This window comes from Eschrichtius robustus, chromosome 1 (assembly GCF_028021215.1).
Source record: "Eschrichtius robustus isolate mEscRob2 chromosome 1, mEscRob2.pri, whole genome shotgun sequence".
Lineage (NCBI taxonomy): Eukaryota > Metazoa > Chordata > Mammalia > Artiodactyla > Eschrichtiidae > Eschrichtius > Eschrichtius robustus.
Genome location: NC_090824.1, coordinates 91233285 through 91256905, shown reverse-complemented (window position 1 = coordinate 91256905; position 23621 = coordinate 91233285). Strand labels below are relative to the sequence as shown.

Genomic DNA, 23621 nt, shown 5'->3' with positions numbered 1-23621 from the left:
TAGTTTGGAATTTAAAAACCACATGCATTTCTTATATTTCCATATAAAAATAATTCTTTTAAGTAATGAGGGCTAAACTGAAAATCCTAAGGGTTGGTAGAAGGTAGAAAATCTGTCTCTTAAACTGTGGTTTTCTGTCCTGATAAAAGAGAAGTCTTCAGAGGTAGACTGCTCTGGGAAAACTCTGTGAATTGTTTAGTTCCTCAAATTAAAGCAAGTATACATGTATTACTCTTGGAACACTATAAAGTAACGATTAACCTGAATGTAGATGCTTTAGGCTGAGAAGCGGTGCTCCATTTGGATATGTAAATCTTTGTGTGTAGAGCAGGAGCATGGCTTCCCCAGACATTGATGCAGAAGAGAACAGAACTGTTTCTTTTCTCCCTGTTGATTTAGACCATGTATGTGTCAATATATTGTTGTTTCTGTAGAGATGTGGATATCCTTGTTTGAGCCCATGCCCTTAGGAGAACAGATGCTGAGATCTAAAGGATATAGGAAAGCAAAGACAGGCATGATCCTTACTGTTTCCTGGAGAAACAATTATGCAAATGTACTGAACTGGCTTTGGTGAGGTTCTACCTGTAAAGACTGAGGACCTACATGTAAAGACTGAATAACTCAATCTTTGTGAGAAATGTGCTGCTGTTGGACTGTTATGTTCTAAGGTGATAGCCCAGTTGGATCAGAGATCAAGGTCACACCCCTGGGGATGGAGGGTGGGGTTTCCTCTGAAGGAGTAGATATTCCCATGGTCAGTCATCCTAGGGAGAAGCTGCACCTGGGACAGAAAATGGGACTTTGAAAGTGGACCTTTAACTGGGTGAGGAGAGTTGTTTTCTTCTCTGAGCTTTACAGTGGTTGGGCCTGGATGCTCAAGACATGGTTAGGGGAACTCTTGATTGAGAGAGGAGATGTATGGACCCAGACATATGGACCCAGGCTGGAAACTCAACAGTAAGACAGGCCTGATCTAGTCCATAAGGGCTTTGAGAGTAGCCATGTCATTCTTATGTTTGTGATGTCCTGGGGAAGAGAGGGCACTGCCCCTTCCTGCCAAATTCCAAGGCAATGCTGAAGATTGCATTGGCTGGAGAGAGTTCAGTGTCCCAGAACATCAGGGTGTGGGGCATCTGAAGCAGAGGCAGGAATAGTTCAGTTATTTCAGGAATATGTGGGTGACAGCACCTCTCCTGGGGACTCCTCCATAGTAGAGAAGGGAGGGAAACTCTAAAGGGGGCTGGCTGACATCCTGATAACTTGGAAGATGGGAACTCAGAAGTATTGTAGTTGGGTTTTTTTTGGGGTGGGGGATTTTATTTTAAATATGACCTCCTTTATAGTCAAAAACTTGAATGCTATGACACTCTGATTCTCAAGGGCATATGAGGCCTTTTATTGAACAAATCCTTTCCATCTTGGGCCTCCTGTTCATTAGACTTGAGAAAACCAAAGGTAAACAAAGTATTCCTCCATTTGATTTTATATGAACCCTTTCTTTTTAGTTCCCCTTAGGCCTCTGTTCTCAAGTCTTACTGTAGAGGCATACAAGAAACCAGAAGCTGATGGATTCTTGCTTTTCTTCCATTATTTGTCCATCCTCTGTTTTCTTTACAAAGTGTTCTGTTTCAGAGAGTAAGGGAGAGCTTTAAGTTTTTTCTGGATATTATGCATAAGCATGGATGAGTATCTGACTGGTCTTTCAATGAGGAGAACACCTAAGCTGACATGATTTTCTTAGGCTGAGCAGGAATGTTACTTGATGCATTGGCATAGCAGCCACAATCTTATCCCTGTTGATTGTATTTATGGTCATACTTTGAAAAAAGGCTGCATTCAGTTCTGTAGAGCTTTTCTGGATTCATGGTGCTTTGTCTTTTTATTCTGACAGCTGATTATTTGCATAACTTGTTAAAGAGGCCTCCCTATCATCACATTACTGGCTTTCCTCTAGCTTTTTGGATATTTTTTCTTGCTCTCTTAGATTTTACATCAAATAGCAACTTTTCCTTCAACAAAAGTTCTGCCTGTCTGAAATCTTTCATCATCTTCTCCCAACTACACAACAAAGCTGAACTCTGTAGAATATCACTTTGACACATTAATAATTGTACTTGTCTCTAAGACCTTCCTGAAATTCTCTTAGTTTCTTCTCTTGGGGTTTAGATGCTGTACAATATCTATCAATTCCATTTACTTCATTTAAAAAGCATTTATTGAGTATTATGTTGCAGGCACCAGGCTACCTGCTGGAGCTACGAAATAGAGGAGCTCACATCTGGTTTTATGGCTAGAATACTTGGCTCACTGCTTCTAGTTTCTAAACTAACTCATCCAGGATTGCACTGAGAAGAAGAAACTCCTCTTACGGCTCCTGAATGCCATAAGGGAGAACGTAACTAATGAGGAGAGCAATCCAGGTTACTGAGGTGATAAGCAATCCAAGATACAAAGGGGGGCAGGGTGGGTCACATGCAAAAAAAAAGGATACATTCTGGAGTCCAAAGACACTAGGGAAGGAGCATACTTTAATGGTCGGGCTTTTTTTCTCGGTTAACATTGGGTTTTATTTTTGTTATGTTATACCTACAAACAACAGTGTAAATGAAAATAACAGGAAATTATGTGTATTTCATTATTTTCAATGAATATATTTATTACAGCATTAACGTTCTTTGTTGATTTGATCCTTTTGTAACATTTCCTTCCATCAAAATTTTTTGAGGGAGAATACTGTCTCAGTGAAATTTTTATAAAGAACATGTAGTCTTTAGATATGAGGTCAGAGAAGGCAGGAGACAATTTTTTTTTCTTTGTGATGTATACCTCCTTACATACTCTGGCGTTTTGTTGAGGAAGTATGAAGACACGATAATTCTAGTTCTAAAGGTGTAAGGAAAGGATTGATCGTTTCCTCTGTATTATACCGGCTGAAGGAGCACGTCTCAGTCTCTTCCTTTTGTCTTCTGAAAATAAAAGGAAGGAGGCAAAGGGTGTTTGAGTGGAGGGTTTTCTAGGGGTTAAACCCTTAAGTTTTCCTTAAGTAGCTCCTGTAAAACAGATGTTCTCCAAAATAAGAGGGGTGGAGCAGAGGAGACCGTCGGGCTGCCTTGGGATACAGCGCAGGTGGGGGTAGCCGCCTGGTCCAGAGCCGAAGGTGCTTGCATTCTGCAGGTGCAGGGATTGTGAGCTCTCACCGCTCCGGCTCCCGAGAGGCGAGAACCGAGGCGTTGCAGAGTGTGGGACTTGGCCCCTGAAGCAGAGGCCAAATGTATTCCAAACAGCTGACATTGATCGAGCCGGGTGCCCACACCTGGCGCGGGGGCGGGGAAGTAGCAGCTACAGGAACCGCAGGGAGAAAAGGAGCCCCTCGTTTGGGACGCCAGAGGGCTGGTCCGGCTTGGCTCGGTCCGACTGCTTTCCCGTGATTGCTTCCCCAGCTTGTCCATCATCTCAGTGCCCTATTTCTATTGGCTCTACTGTCTGCCACTCGGTTCCGCCGCGCTGACCTCCATTGGGCCCCTCCGGCAGAGGCCCCGCCCCACGAGCAGGACACGGGCAGTAGGGCGCGGAGGAAAGAGAGTCGGGTGCTTGTTCTGGGCTGTGGGGAGGCGGTGGCGGAGAAGGAGGAGGAGAAGGAGGAGGAGCTGGGTCAGCAGGAGGCAGCGGCGGTGTCCGCGCTGGGGTGATGGTGCAGGTGCTTGGGGCCGGTGCGGAGCTGCCCGGCTGAGGGGCGCCTGGTCCGGGGTCCGCAGCGCCGCCGCGTCTCTCCCGGCGGCGGGCGGGCGGGAAGATGCTGAGCAGGTTGATGAGCGGCAGCAGCAGGAGCCTGGAGCGCGAGTACAGCTGCACCGTGCGGCTGCTGGACGACAGCGAGTACACCTGCACCATCCAGGTCAGTGCGCGCCGCCCCGCCCGCGGGACCCCCTCGTCCCCCGAGTCTGGCCAACTTGGCCCGCGCCCGCGCGTCGCTCCAGACCCCAGCGCTTTGTCCACCCCTGGCTGCGGCGGACGGCCCCGGTTCAGGGCGCCTCTGCCTGAGCCCCAGTCCGGGGCTGGGCACTCGGAGCTCGGCGCTGCTGAGAGGCGAGTCCTCGCGTCCTGGACCCCCACCTCGTCCCCTGCCCTCTCGCGAGGTGAGGACGCTCTTCCCTGGCTCCTCGAACCCGCCGGTGTGGGGAGCACCTTCCTCGGGCGTCGGGAGGGAGGCTCTTTCCCCGGCCGCCCCGTCGGGGGGCGCAGGCTTTGACTCTCCGGCCCGGCAAGGACGGCTGGCGGCTTTTCTTACATCTCTTTGGCTGGAAGGATAATGGTGTATGTCATAATTTGCTCCCCCCGCCCAGCATTTGTGAGTCAGAGCTCTCAGAAGGTAGAATTGAACGCGTAGCCCATGCAGAGTGGCCTATTGAAGGGAGACCAGCCCTCCGGGCTTTAAAGACTTAGGCCCCCCTCTGCCCTTTCGCTCCCCAAATCTTATTCAGTTGGGCAGTTCTGGGGGGCGTGAGGTAAAGATTTAGCAACAAGTCCCAGCGATTTGAGGGTTGGCGTTGGTGAGAATCGGCGACTTACAAAAAAACGCCAACAATACGATAAGGCTGCACAGCATTTCTTCAGAACCTGGTATTTTTGAAGGGATTTTTACAACCTCTCGCTGTGTGGCACGTCAGGAGTAGTAGTCTTTCCCAGGAATGCAGTCACAGCCCTCTTCCTCCTTTAATAAAGTAAGAGATAGAAAACATTAACAATGCTCCGGTGTTTAGTTCACCAGCCAGGAGGATCCTGCGCTCACTGCCGAAAACTGCTTTCTGGAGAAGCAAATTGAGCTGGACCCGGAGGGTCTCACCTGATCCCTTGCCTTTGCAGCAAGAAACCCGAGAGGGCTTCTCACCTCAGATGTGGCAGACAAAAACTGTCGGCCGGGGTCCTACTCTCTTTGTCTCTTTCCCCGCCCCCCTCCCCCATTAATTTTTTTCGCTGACAATGCCCGATAGTGGAAAATAGCGGTAGGTGAGAAAGGCGCTGGATAGTATATGAGAGCAGCTGCTCTCTGCTGACTCCGTGCTCAGGTCAGCCTTCTCTCCACTTTCCTTATTCTCCCACCCCCAAAACCAGCTCTGGGCATGAGTGCTGACTGCTGCCAAAGATCTATGAGGGTAGAGAAAGAGAACAGAATCTCTTTTTCAGGCCACTTAAATACAGATTAAGCAGTCATAAAGATGCTAGCCATCAAGTGAAAGGATTTTTGTAGTTGAATATGATATAGAGATGTTGTGTATTATTTCCTTACTGAATGAGTGTCATGCTGCTTTTTGTTTCTATTGTATCTTTATGTGTCATGTACAGTTTTTTTTGTTTTTTGGTGGGGGGCTCGGAGAAAACATGGATTGGGTAGACATCCTTACCATTTGAATACATTGTGCAGAGCTTTTAAAGTCTTTATTCTTTTGTTTTAAAATTTAAAGCATTTACACAATAGCATATCAAGGGCAGTGTGAGATTTAGACTTCATGAGTCCTAAAAATACTTTTGGGGTATATGGTGAAATAAAATTTTTGGGACAGATCATTAACTTTTGCCAAGATATAAAGTACAAATGAAACAATTCATGTCACCTCTCCATTTAGTGATAACCTTGTGGTTTTAAGGTATCACAGCAAGGCAACTAGTTATTTTTCCCAGATAGTGGAAAACCCAGTAGGCTTATTGGTATTATACTTGTGGGTGGTTTTTATTACTGTTGAGAAAAATATTTTTAAGTTAAGCAGGACTTATTGGATTTATGCTTGCTATATGCTACTATGGTTGTATGTATTTTCCTGCTGGTCTTATTTTACATTATTACAATTTAATATGTTATACAAATTTAGGCCACTTAAAAAAATTAAGCTTGGTGTAATATGACCATACTGTAGTAAGTGTTCACTATCTAGATATGTTAATGATTGTGCATTGTAATTCTTGCATGAAAGTTAAAAAAAACACAGGAATTCTAAAGTATATGTAATATTGTCATTCTTTGGCACTACTATTGTGAATTGCTTTTGTTTTTACCCATGTGAGGAAATGTGGAATGTAAGACAATATTTTATGTGAAATTAATATTTTGTGCATACACCTTTTTTTGAGCATTAGAGATTGAGCTTTTCTTAGCAACTTTTCCCTCTTGTATATTTCTATTGTGTATGTGTGTGTGTTGGGGGGGAGAGAGAGAGAGAGAGAGGGAGAGCGAGCACATATGCGCTTATTTGTCGGACACTGGGCACAGGGTCTTTTAAATCAGTATGTGAGCTACTTATTGGGTTAAAGCACTATTTACAACATTTAGGAATTGCAGTACTGTATATTAAAAAAAAACTGGTGATAATTTGACCTCCTTTTCCTAAAAGTGTTGTATGGCATATTTTTCTTTAAATAAGGTATTTATTTTAGAAAAATTTCAGTGCTTCTTGAGATCATCAGAGACCACTTAGGGTATTACAGAATCAGAAATGTATCACTGGGTTAGAGTCATAATAGCTACGTTTGGTAAATTTCAGTTGTAGGAAATTCTGTCAAAGTGTTGGTCTAGCCTTTCATATTGCAGCGGTTATACTGATCTGGCATTTAGGATGTGATTATTAAGGTAATGAAAATGCCTTATATCTTCTCAATGAAGGTTGCCACAGTTACCAGACTGTTCTTTTATTCTTTCTGATATGCAAATGTAGTTGTAGACCATGAGAAATGAAAGTATACATAGGAGGGTTGTAGTATAGTTGCTCCCCTGTGAAGAACATTGTTAACAGCTCCCTGCCAGTTTTGAAGGTCATTGCCTCATAAATGCAGATCTGGTCCATATTTTTCACACATCTGTTTCATTTAAGCACATATTTATTTACTTATCACACTTACTACCTTACTTTGTTATTTTATTTGGGAGAAAAGAGGAAAAATGAAAAGGCTACCTACTATCTTTGAACTCTCCGAATGGAGTCATTTAGGTGCTTAGGCATGTAATATCTAAAGAATAGATTTTTAACTATCTTTCAGGTTATAACAGCTTATAAAATATTAAGAATATATTGCAGAAATGCCAGTAGAAATATGTATTGAAAAATATATATTGCCAAGTCAGAATATTAATCACTTTTTTTTGGTTATTGCTGAAAAGTAAAGCTACCCTAGAAATGAATTTGATTTTACTGGGAACACATTAAAATAACAACTGATTAAGCAGCTAGGTTAGATTAGTTTTTGCAGTTAAATAAGGTACAACCATAAATGAAATGTGTGTGCAGAGGCAGTTCTAAAGTGGAACCAAGATGTGGATTTGATTGTGGCTCAGCCATTTAGTAACTGTGGGACATGGAGTAAGGGAGAGAATATTGAGGGAGAGAACAAATGTATTGATCCTTGCACCTGCCAGGCACTTCACCTGTATTATTATCTCATTTACCTCACATCAGTGTTATGGATTGATTTTATACCCATTGTACCAGCTAAAGAAAATGGGATTGTGGATTGGTGGGAGAGCCTGTATTTGTCGAATGGCTAACTATGTACTAGGCTTTGTGCTAGGTGCTTTGCTTATACCTTACATCAGCCGTTGAGAGGTAGGTGGTGTTATCCTCATTTTACAGATGAAAGATAGTCCCAGATGAAGGAACTTGTTCAAAGCTAGTAGGTGGCTGTACGGTATTTAAATCCCAGCCCTTTTGTCTCTAAATCCCACCTTCGTTCCCTCTATCCATTCTGACTCCTTAAGTTACTTCACCTGTCTGTACCTTAATTTCCTCGTCTATAAAATGGAAATTTAATACTTATTTCGCAGTAAAGAGAAAGTTATTTGGTGATATCACTACAAATAATAAGGAACATTTAAATACTCTAATATACTGTACTTACATTGTGCCTTATTCTATCAGTTCAGAAATAGAATTGAGAAATGTTTTACTTTTTTAGAAAAATAATTGAACTTAAGCTGTAAGTCCCTGTAAAATGATTTCTGATTAATTTCAGTAAAATTGTGAAATCCAAGACTGGCATAACTGAAATCTTTATTAGAACTCTTCTTTAAAATCAAGAGTTCAGGTTTGCTTTCCTTCTATTCTACCAAGTCTTTGGCTTTAGAGAGGCATTTATTGCTTGGACCGTGATTTGTCTTTTCTAAGAACTTCTGCTTCTTGGTAAGTGGAATTCTTGGTTTCATTAATGCAAAAAGGATGTTCTTAGAGAATTAGGATAATTTTATTCACAGAGAAAAACACAAGGCTGTTGTATTTTCATGAATATTGGTTTTTAAAAACTTTATTTTAAAAAGTAATTATGCTGTCTCAGGATCTCTGTTACAATAGCAAGTCAGTTAGAATCTAATTCTTAAAACTAAGTTCCAAAATTAGCCTTCTAGGATCCTAAAAGCACTAGTATTCTGTTTCTTAATTTGTATATTAAAATATTTATTGTATAAAACTAATGCAAATCAGTCTTTTCAGTACAGAAGGTAAATTCTAGATGTGTATTTATGCTTTCATTCTTTTTCTTTTTGAAGAAGTCCTGTTTAAGAAGTGTCAGTGACATCCAAGAGAAACCTAGATGCAATCACTACAGCAGATTTTACTCAAGGGTATTTGTATGAATTTGCATTCTGTTAAATGCTTGGAATGAATATGCTAGATGAGGCAATTCAACATAGTGTACAGAGCATGTGATTTTGAGTCCTCTGTTTATACATTGTCCAGAGACTCGTGTATCATGTCTGTGATATTAATATCATATTTAAAAAAGGAAATGTTTGCCAAAATAAAATCAGACAACCTGAAGGCAAAAAACAGTCATTTTTCATATGCTTGTAGTGTTTTATGTATAATTCTTAAAATGTGTAATCCAAAATAAGTAGCAAGGCATTAGCTTTAGAGGCAATTTACCAATGATATAATAATTACTATATTAAAATATTTTGGATTATTTTAGGAACTTTATTTTCTGATAGATTATACTTTAGAATTTATAAAAGAGAGAGTAAGAGGAAGCTATAAATCTTAAACCCTAAGAATTACAGCACCTAGTTCAGTGCCTTACATAGTTCAGTAAATATTTTTTCTGATTTGTTTGTGCTACATGATTGCTGTGTTAACTACAACACTTTAAAATTTCTTCTGCCTGAAAACAATAAACATTTTGTAACAATTGTATAACCCTTTTTGTAGTTTCATCCCATCCCATTTCAAACCATTTTGCTGTGTAGCCCCTCTCTCTGGTGAGAAGTACAGTATGTAAATGTGGTATTTTATGAAGCCTGCTAACTTTTTGCAGTTATCCTTTGTTGAATTAGTGGAGCTTCAGCCCACAGCTCCTATGATTTTTTTCGTTTGTCTGGTAGGATTTCAAGCCTTTCAGGTGCCCTCACTTCCACCATCTCTGCAGGTTTAGAAGGCTTACAGCAAATGAATCATGTGTAGTACAGTGCTTCATGGAGCGTTAGAGGTCTAGCAGAATTAGGATATTGAGCATACGGTTCACCACAGCCACAGAACCCTCCTGCACTCCTTTCCTCCAAGTCAGTACTACATAAAGCAGCCTACTCACAGCCTCATTTTCTAACCTGTTGTCTGGACAGGAAGTGAACCATGCTTCCCAATCTGCTTCTAATTATGTCTATTTTATTTTATTATTTTTAAAAATAAATTTATTTATTTGTTTTTATTTTTGGCTGTGTCGGGTCTTCATTGCTGTGCTTGGGCTTTCTCTAGCTGCGGAGAGTGGGGGCTACTCTTCGTTGTCGTGCACAGGCTTCTTATTGCGGTGGCTTCTCTTGTTGTGGCTCACGGGCTCTAGGTGCACGGGCTTCAGTAGTTGTGGCTCGCGGACTCTAGAGTACAGGCTCAGTAATTGTGGCTCACGGGCTGTAGGCACGGGGGCTTCAGTAGTTGTGGCACACGGGCTCAGTAGTTGTGGCTCGCGAGCTCTAGAGCACAGGCTCAGTAGTTGTGGCACACGAGCTTAGTTGCTCCACGGCATGTGGGATCTTCCCGGGCCAGGGATTGAACCTGTGTCCCCTGCATTGGCAGGTGGATTCTTTCTTTCTTTTTTTTTTAACATCTTTATTGAAGTATACTTGCTTTACAATGGTGTGTTAGTTTCTGCTGTATAACAAAGTGAATCAGCTATACATATACATATATCCCCATATCCCCTCCCTCTTGCGTCTCTCTCCCACCCTCCCTATCCCACCCCTCTAGTGGTCACAAATCATGGCAGGTGGATTCTTAACCACTGTGCCACCAGGGAAGCCATATGTCTATTTTAAGTTGAATTCATCTTCTCTCTGATAGCCTCATCTGTAACCTTCTGTTGGACTCTGTAGATCCTGTTTCTTGGAGCAGCCTCCTGTGGGTCACTATTCCTCAGCTGTGCCTAGCCAGAGCTTGTACAAGAGATGTGAATATCATGGAGGATTGGCAACAAGCTTATAGCTTCTGTATCTCACCTACATGGTGCTCAGGGCGGAGGGTGCTGCCCTCCAGGAGGCCCAGTGGCAGTTGTTGCCCCTCTGTTTTATGGCCTTGATCCTTGGGGCTCAAGCCAACCACCTGAATGGTTTTCTTATGCAGCTGAGAAATTTGGAGAGTACTGAAGCGTCTTCATCCTATGCTGTACAGTGAGTGGTATTTCCCCTAAGAAAGCAAAACACCTTGTCATACGTCCATCCTAGCCATTGAAGCAGGCCTTCTGTTCCTTTAAGACCCTAGGCCCTGGTGGCCAATATAACTTTTGAAGCTTTTACAAACATTTTACATATAGTAGAGCCAAAGATAGACTAGGGAGAGCAGTTTCTCTGGGAGGATAATCCCCAGATTTAAATTACGGACCTCTTGCCTCCCAAGGCCATCACGTGACGCTCATTACTGTTGTCAATATTTTGAACAAGATAGGCCCCTGTATTGGTCTTTCACCAATTATAATTACTGTTTCTAAGGATGGTGTTTTACTCTGTGGTCTTTCCAGCTTAATTGCATCATATCCTAGATTTGGAAGGTAGGAACTTGTAAGGAATCTTAGGTTCAAATTCTCTAGGCTTTCGCTTGCTACTGTCAGAGTAAACATCAACTTGTGTGAATCAAGTCCTCTAAGGAGATCCTTCCGTGCCATGCTCATACAGGCAAAATAATTGGGCCACATGCTTGGCAACCACTGAGTTTGTGTACAATAGCTCCATTCACTTGTCTACAGAAAACACCCCTTTGACAGTGATTATAGCTTTCATCCCCCTCCCCTACTTCTGACTCCCTGCATTACCATGACCTCATCTGTTGGTCTGTATTTAGAGGCACTCTGGACCACTCCAGAAATACTTTGGGACTTGTTCTTGTATGTTAAAGATCATTTCAAGTTAGGCAACCACTGCCCACCAGGGGAAGCCATTCAGGATCAGGACCAAACCTAGCTATTCTTATGCCTTATTTGAGCCATCTTACTGTGTCACAACTCAGGGGTTTTCTTCCTTTTGTAGAAATTGTGAACCTTGTTAAAAGCTAGGAGAATAGAGTGGGTGGGTTAAACCTTCTCCGTGGTTTAAAAGTGTGGTTCCTGGATGAGCAGCATTAGTTTCACCTGGGTACTCGTTAGAAATGCAGATTCTTGTCCCCACTGCAGACCTAGCAAATCGGAAAGTTGGGGCCTGGAACTCATCAGTTTAAGTCTTTCAGCTGAGTCTTACGCTTGCTGAGGTTTGAGAATAGCTACTACTTGGCCACACAGATATTTAGTAGATAACATTGATGAGTATTGTTGATTGACTGGATATAAAAAATGAGGGAGAAGGAGAAGCCAAGAGTGAATCTCATATTTCTAACTTTTGATTTATTTCTGAATGGCCTTAACTGATTCTATACCCTTAAAAGGTAAAAAGTTATTTGCAGATATGCATATCTGTCTTCAAGTGGGCAGGATTCTAAAGATGGTTCATAATTCCAATTTGATACTCTTATATTTATTGGTTAGTTTTATTTTTTGTCTTTCCTGACCTACAAACAATATGATTATTTCATATTTGTATACTGTTTTTCAAAGAAATCTTCACAACTTAAAGCACAGGGGAATAGGAGGAGTAAAGCTCCCTGTCGTCCAAGGACTTACAACCTAGAGAGGGATTATAAACATGTAAATAGCAAACTATAAAACATCACAGAATTCACGGCTAGGACAAGGTAATATGCTGTGGCAGTGCGCATGTGGGGGACTTGAAATTAAATATTTCTCAAAGGAGGTGAGATTTGAACTAGGTCATGAAAGATTGCCAAAAGCAGAAAATGGGCTGTGCGGATGGGTAAAGGGCATTCCAGGCTAAGGTAACAGCAGGTTACTTCTAGGTAGAAAAGCTAAAAATGTAAAGCCAAGTATACTTAGTCTTTCCTTTACTATGTTGATTTGACTTACTCTGGTACAGTTGAGTCAAACGACAGAAATCTACTTGCCTAGGAAAAATTACTGTCAGCAAATTTCAATCATTCTTGACGTGCTCAGAGGAATCAGTCTAAACTAAAAATAAATGCATAAAGCTGGCAATGAATTAAATCTAATTCCAAAACTGTGTAACACAAATTAAGATTCTTCACAAAGCAATGGCATCATATAAAGAAAAAGTAGATTGGGATATCAATCTTAATTCTGTGACTGCAGCAACTAAGTATGAATTTTATTTTCAAGAGACGTCATGTCTGGCATCAGTTTAGTTATCTGACAAAAAAAGAGGGTATCAAATTCCAGCATTCAGCTGTTGTTTGAAAATCCTTTGACTGATACAGTGTAGCCTAGATTGTGCATTAACAGTTAGGAAATGTAACCCATGGAGCCCTAAAAGGCACTTTTCAGCATCTCTATTCCCAAACCTAAGTGGCCACCCAAAATAGCTTTTCTGGAGGAGAGAGGCGTGCTTCCCTGGATTCTCCTGTGAGCCGCTGCCTGCTGGCTCCAAAGTTCCCAGCCCTACACAGGGTGCACTTTTAGCACTCAACACAGTGCCAGGCTGGAGCTTTGGGGATGGGAACCTCCAAGAAAGCACTGTTTGGCATTTGGGCAATCAATGTTCGGCAGAATGCCAATGCTAATAGGTTATTTTGCTCTGGAAGAGGAGAATAAGGAAGGATAGTCTAAAGGCTGATGAATAGGGGAATGACTGACAATACAAGCACTCCATTTTGTTGGCGAGTTTAAGGAGGCTTGCTGTGAAATGGTATTATGGGAGCCAGTTAAATTAGCAAAGGCCCACAGGCCCAAGGCCTGAAAGAAATAGTGGTACCTCAAAACAGCATGCCCTAGGGCACACTCAAATGTCTGGCCACTTTCATTGAATTTGTGGTAGGAAAGAGCCAAATCATTAGGAATCTTCTCAGTCTGGTACTCCATCCAGGCACTGCATAATCAGGCAAATTATCCTTTGCCTCTAGGCAGGTGCACAGCCTTATTTCTCTATAGCTTGATTTAACTCAAGGGCCTCTAGTCTGGATCCTAGCCTAATTCTGAGGACACCTAAGTGGAAGAGTTGGCTTCAGGAGTCCCAGAGGATTCCAGATACTCTAGTGAGGAGGTGCTACTAAGATTCTTGTTTTGTCAAACATGAGCCAAGCAGGTAAGAACATTGATCACAACACAAGGAAGCAGAATCAATCAATTCACCTAAGGATCTCAAGTACTTCTAGGGGATAATTGAGGCTGGAGAAGGCATCCAGCCTGCCCTCTTTCAGATTTTTGCCTCTAGAAAAATCTAAAAGCCCCTGGAGTTATTACGGAATTGGAGGTTTGTAGGTCCGGAGGACCTATGGACTGGCAATGATGCGTGGGATGTTATAAGACATGTTGAACCTACAATTTCACAGTATGCACTCATCTGTACAACAGAATATCCCATCAGCTCTTTGGGAGGCCACTCAGGAAATTTGGCTGTTGAGAGATAAAAATCTGATCAAAACAGAAGGTAGTTCCAGTACTACAGTGCAGCTTCTTCAATCTATGTCCAGTTTCAGGTTCTGGTACATGTGAAGTAGGTTAAAAACAAAAGTGAATGAGAGTTTGCTTGGTATAGCTGTAGGACATAAGTTACTGAGCTAACTATTGTAATGTCAGATTTTATAAGCAGAATAGCTAATCAACACTTTCTTTGCTTATTTTTAAATACACCTTGGATAATTTAGACAAGCTTGTTTAAATGAATACCCATAGTACAGAAAGCACATCTAGGAATTGTCTTCTAATAATTTTTATGGTAAAGGAGAACACATATTACCTGTATTCCAATTTTTGATTTTGGGTATACTAGACAGTCTGATTATTCTAAGGAGACAGATAGAATGCTATTATATTGTCTTGCTGCAAATTAGATCTTTTAGTGTGCCATTATAAAATATTATGGACTATTCCTACTAATAATGTATCTCATATAAGATACCTTTAGCTTCTGGTCAAAAGAAAATGACAAAAGAAGTAGAAAAACTTTACTTTCTCTTCTTGGTTTCCACAATTTTATTTCCTACCATTTTTTCTGACATGATACCTCTTCTGTCCATCTCTTATTATGTCCTCTGTTTTATGCTGATTTATACTTTGGGCCATTGATTTAATACAGTCTCTTATCACCACTTCTAACTGGTATCACTGCCAAGTTATACCTTTTGCTTATGGTCAAATTCTTTGTGTGGTGGCCACACCTTCTGTTGGTGGGGGGAGGTGTTAAAAAAAGATACAATCATAGTGTATGTATATATACACTGAGGCATAATGTGATCCATATCCTTTAATTTCATTATTTAACACAAAAGTGTTGTATATTTTAGTTAATTGGAATTTGAGACAATACAAACAAATGAAAGTCTGTATTGTATAAAATGGTATCTTGAGGCTGGGCTGAGTATTATATGTTTAGAGTTTTCTATTAACGTTTTTGCAGTTTTTTATACTTAATGGATTAATAGACCTAATGAGACTCTAAGTTTACTGTGACTTCAGGTCTGATTCTTAGGGACTGGATGGACATGGTAGGGCTGCGCATGACCAGGAAAGTCTTTACTCTGGACAGCTAAAGTCAGTGAAACTGGATGGAGAGTTAAAATAGTTGACTAAAGGAAGAAACAAAAGATTAAAACCAGAGAAACAGTAGGGATAGAAGAAGATGAGCCTTAAGCAGAAATACCTGGTGAGAATTTGGAGGGAGAATCTGGAGAAGAAAGTTGGGGATAATGAAAGAATATTGAAGAGCTGTGGGTTGGCCAAAAAGTTCGTTCGGGTTTTTTCTGTAACATCTTACGGAAAAACCCAAACGAACTTTTCGGCCAACCCGATATTATTTGTTGTTGCAGCTGAATGTGATAGAAGAGGCTTAATGGTTTAAATGAGGCCTCTGGGCTTGGCCCCCATGTGGGGGTGATGTTTAAAATATTCAACAATCAATGAGTCATGGTGAATACCTACCTCACTGACCAAGACTCTGCCAGAGAGCACTGAAGTTGGGTCTAGCGCCCTCTGCTGCGCCAGACACTAAATATTTAGTGCTGAATCATGGGAGGTGGGGTTGGGGTTGGTCCCAGGGAAGAAGGGAGAAGCCTCTCAGGGCAGAGGCTATTTGCCAACTGATAGAGAGAGATTTCAACATTTTAATGACCGGCATGGTCTTATCGATAGCACACCAAGCTGAATTCACTCCTCACTCCCTCAGGCTTCTTCTGTTAGGTGGGATGAGATGGGAACTTCCAAGAGGCCACAAGAGCTCAGGTGTTTCTGAGGTAAGATAGGGATCTGGATGAGTTCAGTATTCCTCTTTGGACTCTAGCCTCAGTGATGGCAGGAATCAGAGCTCCTACATTGCCTTCCCTGGCTCTCCATTTGTGCTTGCCAGATGTGGGGTCCTAAAGGTCTAAGTTTTACCCTCCTGCGGAGTGGTGAACCAATTCTGACCTTTCTCATGCTTCCAAAATGCAACTCTGATCATTTTCTTTTTAAAATCCTTCAAGCTTTTCCCATTGCCTGCTGGCTTACAGCCTTTCAGCTTGGCATAGGAGGTCTTCCATCATCTCTGCTGCCTCCCTTCCAGCCTTGTCTCCTATCATCCTCCATATGCATTTTCTCCTGCTGCATGAATCATCAGCCTCTCATTACCTCCTTATTCCAGGGTAGACTCACTCCCCAGTGTTGCTGGGCAGTGCCTTGGGGGACCTTACTGTAGCACTTACCACATTGAAATGTAAATGTTCACTCACATGTCTTCCTCTCACTAGACTGTGAACTGTTGGAAGGGCACAGATTATATCTTTGTACAGTTAGTAGGTAAGGTCTCATGTTGGGGCCCAGCAAATGTTGATAATAGATGTGCATGAATGAAAATGGTATCTCTGATAAAGGGGATTATTAATAATGCAAATGTAAGGTTACCTCTGACTTGAACTAAATAGATTTTTAAAAATGAACAGGGATTTCCCTGGTGGTGCAGTGGTTAAGAATCCTGCCAACGCAGGGGACGCGGGGGTGAGCCCTGGTCTGGGAAGATCCCACCTGTGGCAGAGAGAAACTGAGCTCGTGCGCTGCAACTACTTAGCCTGTGCTCTGGAGCCCGCGAGCCACAACTGCTGAGCCCGCGTGCTGTAACTGCTGAAGCCTGCGGGCCTAGAGCCTGTGCTTCTCAACAAGAGAAGCCACCACAATGAGAAGCCCGTGCACCACAAAGAAGAGTAGCCCCCACTCGCCGCAACTAGAGAAAGCCCGCACGCAGCAATGAAGACCCAATGCAGCCAAAAATAAAATAAACAAATAACTTTATTAAAAAAAAAAAGAACATATCAGATTTTCTGGTCTTTAGAGATACGTTATGGTGACTTCAAAAGGTGGTGATATAGTGGTGATGGTTGCACAACTCTAGGAATATACTAAAAACCTCTGAATTGTACACTTTAAAATGGTAATCTTATGTTGTGAATTTTATCTCAATTCACATGTCAATTTCTTGGTTTTGACAATGTACTGTAGTTATATAAGTCACCACTGGGGGAAGCTGGGCGAAGGACACATGCGACATCTTTAAACTATCTTTACAATTTTTCTCTTATTATAATAAAAAGTTTTAAAGAGTGATTAAATTAGTTTTCCTGAGCAAATACGTTTATTATTTAGTTAGGATTTATGGTTTAGAATGACTATAGAAAGTTTTCTTACTTGATTAGGATCCAGTTACTTTACAAAATTATGTAGGATTATTTATAAGTAGATAGATACATTTTGACATATGATACTTGAAAATACAGTAAGTTCAATTATATTCTAATAAGATAAATTAAGGGTTTAGAAATATCTCAGTAGTCTTTTTTGCCTCCTTTTTTTCTATGATTTTCTGTTCCTTTCCTTATAATGTTTCCCTGACATAATTAATTACAATTAAAATGAATGTACTGACAAATTATGCATATCATAACATGGTGCCATTCTTATGTGTTAGAGAGTTATGTAATGACCGTGTTATGTATCTTAATTGTAATATGTGTTAATTCATCCATTTAAAAATTTATTGAGTACTTAACTGTGTTTCTGGGCTCTGTGATAAGCACTTTATATGCATTCTTTCATTTAATCCTACCTCTTTAATAGAAAATATTATTGCCCCTAGTTACAGATGAGTACAATAAGGCTTAGAGATGTTAAATAGCTCCCCCAATGTTACACAGCTAGTCAGTGTGGGAGCTGGGATTTGAACATAGGTCTCTGACCTCAGAGTTGTTCTTACACACTGCTCTGTGATGAAGCAGGCAGTATAGTCCAATGGGGAAAACACTGATTTTGGGGAGTCAGGGGACCCGTGTTAAATGCCTGACTCTGACTGGTTAACTTTGAGGCCTTGAGCAGGTAACTTAAGCTTTAAGATGCAACTTAGCCTCTCATCTGCATAATGAGGAGGCTCAAATAGAAGACCCCTCAAGTCTCTTTTAGCACAGACTTTTGTCCATGGCTCAGTAGTGTTTTTCTTTGTGTTCCCTCTGTGAAGGATATTCTTTATAAATGCAAATATTCCTTTTAAAGAAAGAGATGTCAAAAAAAGAGGTTGGTGACTGCTTCAGTCTATGATCTGGCCCTAGGTTTTGCAGAACACAAAATATAGTTTTATCTACTCATTCAACACATTAGATTCCGGGGGATTGACTCATGCTAATCAAAGTCATAAGAATTTTTTTTTTTTTTGTAATCAAGAATCTGTTTGTTAATTATATAGTAGGGTACTGAATACTAGTTTCTGTCATTGTAGGCACTTCTTTTAGCATCAGAGACTTTGGAAAACCAAATTAAAAGCTTTTTTGGAAGGCAAGGAAAATCAAATGGTTTTGAGGGATATTCTTCTAGGTTGTGTAAAAGCCTTATAAACTATCTCTGCTCCATACTAGAGTTCTAGTAATGATGTATCTACCAGAATCAGTTTTTCTATCTCCCTTGAGAAGTACTTACTAAATGCTGATAAAGTCTTCTCTTTAGCCCTCCCACACTTCATGCAGATTATGCATTAACATGTACATATGTTAATAATACATCTTCAAATTTTCTTTTTCTTTTTTTTTAAGTTATATCCAGTCTAGAGGATACTCTGTTTACTTTGATTAGGCTTAGGTGTTTCTCAGGACTCTACTTGAAATGCCATTTTCCCCCCTAAGTTAGTGGACTTGTCCAGGGAACTTTCTTTAATTTTGTCTGTCTTTCAGAGGGAGGCCTTTTTTTAAACTTTGATATCAAATTTTAAGGGGGTCCTCATATATCACTCTATCATAGACAGTATTATCTTGATGACATCAATAGGAGCATGCTCTACATATGCTATGGAATGTATTTTAAAGGTTTCCACTATTTTTTTGCTCTCAAGTTTCCAAATAGTGTTTTCTGCATTTTCTATAATGTAAACTTGCCTTTTTTAAAAGCCAGTACTTGGGCTTCCCTGGTGGCACCGTGGTTGAGCATCTGCCTGCCAATGCAGGGGACATGGGTTCGAGCCCTGGTCTGGGAGGATCCCACATGCTGCGGAGCAACTAGGCCCGTGAGCCACAACTACTGAGCCTGCGCGTCTGGAGCCTGTGCTCCGCAACAAGAGAGGCCGCGATAGTGAGAGGCCCGCGCACAGCGATGAAGAGTGGCCCCCGCTTGCCGCAACTGGAGAAAGCACTCGCACAGAAACGAAGACCCAACACAGCCAAAAATAAATTAAAAAAAAAAAAAAAAGTCAGTACTTGATTTACATAGAGTAAAAACTCACTCTTTCATAGGTGTACAGTTCTTTGAATTTTGACAAATATATACAAGTTGTATAACCAACATGTGTAGAATATTTCCACCAACCCATACGTTTCCCTTGTGCCTTTTTTCTTTTTTTTTTTGACCTCTTTATTGGAGTATAATTGCTTTACAATGGTGTGTTCGTTTCTGCTTTATAACAGTGAATCAGTTATACATATGTTTCCATATCTCTTCTCTCTTGCCTCTCCCTCCCTCCCACCCTCCCTATCCCACCCCCCTCTAGGTGGTCACAAACCACCTATCCCACCCCTCTAGGTGGTCACAAACCACCTAGCTGATCTCCCTGTGCTATGCGGCTACTTCCCACTAGCTATCTATTCTACATTTGGTAGTGTATATATGTCCATGCCACTCTCTCACTTTGTTGCAGCTTACCCTTCCCCCTCCCCATATCCTCAAGTCCATGCTCTAGTAGGTCTATGTCTTTTTTCCCATCTTACCCCTAGGTTCTTCATGACCTTTTTTTTTTTTTTTCCTTAGATTCCATATATATGTGTTAGCATACAGTATTTGTTTTTCTCTTTCTGACTTACTTCACTCTGTATGACAGACTCTAGGTCCATCCCCCTCACTACAAATAACTCAATTTCGTTTCTTTTTATGGCTGAGTAATATTCCGTTGCATATATGTGCCTCATCTTCTTTATCCATTCATCTGTTGATGGACACTTAGGTTGCTTCCATGTCCTGGCTATTGTAAATAGAGCTGCAATGAACATTTTGGTACATGCCTCTTTTTGAATTATGGTTTTCTCAGGGTATATGCCCAGTAGTGGGATTGCTGGGTCATATGGTAGTTCTATTTGTAGTTTTTTAAGGAACCTCCATACTGTTCTCCATAGTGGCTGTATCAGTTTACATTCCCACCAACAGTGCAAGAGTGTTCCCTTTTCTCCACACCCTCTCCAGCATTTATTGTTTGTAGATTTTTTGATGATGGACATTCTGACCAGTGTGAGATGATATCTTATTGTAGTTTTGATTTGCATTTCTCTAATGATTAATGATGTTGAACATTCTTTCATGTGTCTGTAGGCCATCTGTATATCTTCTTTGGAGAAATGTCTATTTAGGTCTTCTGCCCATTTTTGGATTGGGTTGTTTGTTTTTTTGTTATTGAGCTGCATGAGCTGCTTGTAAATCTTGGAGATTAATTGTTTGTCAGTTGCTTCATTTGCAAATATTTTCTCCCATTCTGAGGGTTGTCTTTTGGTCTTGTTTATAGTTTCCTTTGCTGTGCAAAAGCTTTTAAGTTTCATTAGGTCCCATTTGTTTATTTGTGTTTCTATTTCCATTTCTCTAGGAGTTAGGTCAAAAAGGATCTTGCTGTGATTTATGTCATAGAGTGTTCTGCCTATGTTTTCCTCTAAGAGTTTGATAGTGTCTGGCCTTACGTTTAGGTCTTTAATCCATTTTGAGTTTATTTTTGTGTATGGTGTTAGGGAGTGTTCTAATTTCATTCTTTTACATGTAGCTGTCCAGTTTTCCCAGCACCACTTATTGAAGAGGCTGTCTTTTCTCCATTATATATTCTTGCCTCCTTTATCAAAGATAAGGTGACCATATGTGCGTGGGTTTATCTCTGGGCTTTCTATCCTGTTCCATTGATCTATATTTCTGTTTTTGTGCCAGTACCATACTGTCTTCATTACTGTAGTTTTGTAGTATAGTCTGAAGTCTGGGAGCCTGATTCCTCCAGCTCCATTTTTCGTTCTCAAGATTGCTTTGGCTCTTCGGGGTCTTTTGTGTTTCCATACAAATTGTGAAATTTTTTGTTCTAGTTCTGTGAAACATGCCAGTGGTAGTTTGATAGGGATTGCATTGAATCTGTAGATTGCTTTGGGTAGTAGAGTCATTTTCACAATGTTGATTCTTCCAAACCAAGAACATGGTATATGTCTCCATCTATTTGTATCATCTTTAATTTCTTTCATCAGTGTCTTATAATTTTCTGCATACAGGTCTTTTGTCTCCTTAGGTAGGTTTATTCCTAGATATTTTATTCTTTTTGTTGCAATGATAAATGGGAGTGTTTTCTTAATTTCACTTTCAGATTTTTCATCACTGGTGTATAAAAGTGCCAGAGATTTCTGTGCATTAATTTTGTATCCTGCTACTTTACCAAATTCATTGATTAGGTCTAGTAGTTTTCTGGTAGCATCTTTAGGATTCTCTATGTATAGTATCATGTCATCTGCAAACAGTGACAGCTTTACTTCTTCTTTTCCGATTTGGATTCCTTTTATTTCTTTTTCTTCTCTGATTGCTGTGGCTAACACTTCCAAAACTATGTTGAATAAGAGTGGTGAGAGTGGGCAACCTTGTCTCGTTCCTGATCTTAGTGGAAATGGTTTCAGTTTTTCACCATTGAGGACGATGTTGGCTGTGGGTTTGTCATATATGGCCTTTATTATGTTGAGGAAGGTTCCCTCTATGCCTACTTTCTGGAGGGTTTTTATCATAAATGGGTGTTGAATTTTGTCAAAAGCTTTCTCTGCATCTGTTGAGATGATCATATGGTTTTTCTCCTTCAATTTGTTAATATGGTGTATCACGTTGATTGATTTGCATATATTGAAGAATCCTTGCATTCCTGGAATAAACCCCACTTGATCATGGTGTATGATCCTTTTAATTTTCTGTTGGATTCTGTTTGCTTGTATTTTGTTGAGGATTTTTTCATCTATGTTCATCAGTGATATTGGCCTGTAGTTTTCTTTCTTAGTGACATCTTTGTCTGGTGGTGGTATCAGGGTGATGGTAGCCTCATAGAATGAGTTGGGGAGTGTTCCTCCCTCTGCTATATTTTGGAAGAGTTTGAGAAGGATAGGTGTTAGCTCTTCTCTAAATGTTTGATAGAATTCGTCTGTGAAGCCATCTGGTCCTGGGCTTTTGTTTGTTGGAAGATTTTTAATCACAGTTTCAATGTCAGTGCTTGTGATTGGTCTGTTCATATCTTCTATTTCTTCCCGGTTCAGTCTCGGCAGGTTGTGCATTTCTAAAAATTTGTCCATTTCTTCCAGGTTGTCCATTTTATTGGCATAGAGTTGCTTGTAGTAATCTCTCATGATCGTTTGTATTTCTGCAGTGTCAGTTGTTACTTCTCCTTTTTCATTTCTAATTCTATTGATTTGAGTCTTCTCTCTTTTTTTCTTGATGAGTCTGGCTAATGGTTTATCAATTTTGTTTATCTTCTCAAAGAACCAGCTTTTAGTTTTATTGATCTTTGCTATCGTTTCCTTCATTTCTTTTTCATTTATTTCTGATCTGATCTTTATGATTTCTTTCCTTCTGCTAACTTTGGGGGGTTTTTTGTTCTTCTTTCTCTAATTGCTTTAGGTGTAAGGTTAAGTTGTTTATTTGAGATGTTTCTTGTTTCTTAAGGTAGGATTGTATTGCTATAAACCTCCCTCTTAGAACTGCTTTTGCTGCATCCCATAGGTTTTGGGTCGTCGTGTCTCCATTGTCATTTGTTTCTAGGTATTTTTTGATTTCCTCTTTGATTTCTTCAGTGATCACTTAGTTATTAAGTAGTGTATTGTTTAGCCTCCATGTGTTTGTATTTTTTACAGATCTTTTCCTGTAATTGACATCTAGTCTGATTGCGTTGTGGTTGGAAAAGATACTTGATACAATTTCAGTTTTCTTAAATTTACCAAGGCTAGATTTGTGACCCAAGATATGATCTATCCTGGAGAATGTTCCATGAGCACTTGAGAAAAATGTGTATTCTGTTGTTTTTGGATGGAATGTCCTATAAATATCAATTAAGTGCATCTTGTTTAATGTATCATTTAAAGCTTGTGTTTCCTTATTTATTTTCATTTTGGATAATCTGTCCATTGGTGAAAGTGGGGTGTTAAAGTCCCCTACTGTGATTGTGTTACTGTCGATTTCCCCTTTTATGGCTGTTAGTATTTGCCTTATGTATTGAGGTGCTCCTATGTTGGGTGCATAAATATTTACAATTGTTATATCTTCTTGGATCGATCCCTTGATCATTATATAGTGTCCTTCTTTGTCTCTTGTAATAGTCTTTATTTTAAAGTCTATTTTGTCTGATATGAGAATTGCTACTCCAGTTTTCTTTTGATTTCCATTTGCATGGAATATCTTTTTCCATCCCCTCACTTTCAGTGTGTATGTGTCCCTAGGTCTGAAGTGGGTCTCTTGTAGACAGCATATATACAGGTCTTGTTTTTGTATCCATTCAGCCAGTCTGTGTTTTTTGGTGGGAGCATTTAATCCATTTACATTTAAGGTAATTATCGATATGTATGTTCCTTTTGCCATTTTCTTAAATGTTTTGGGTTTGTTATTGTAGGTGT

General features: G+C 40.3%; 1 protein-coding gene across 4 annotated transcripts in view; it reads left to right on the top strand.

Annotated features, from left to right (window-relative positions):
- Positions 1 to 3796: 3796 nt before the first annotated feature.
- Positions 3797 to 23621, top strand: part of FRMD5 (FERM domain containing 5) — a 351302-nt gene continuing 331477 nt past the window's right edge. For all 4 annotated transcript variants that reach the window (XM_068535723.1, XM_068535716.1, XM_068535707.1 and 1 more), the window contains exon 1: positions 3797 to 3898. In XM_068535723.1, coding sequence (XP_068391824.1) covers positions 3797 to 3898 — 102 coding nt within the window. The remainder of the gene's footprint in view (positions 3899 to 23621) is intronic.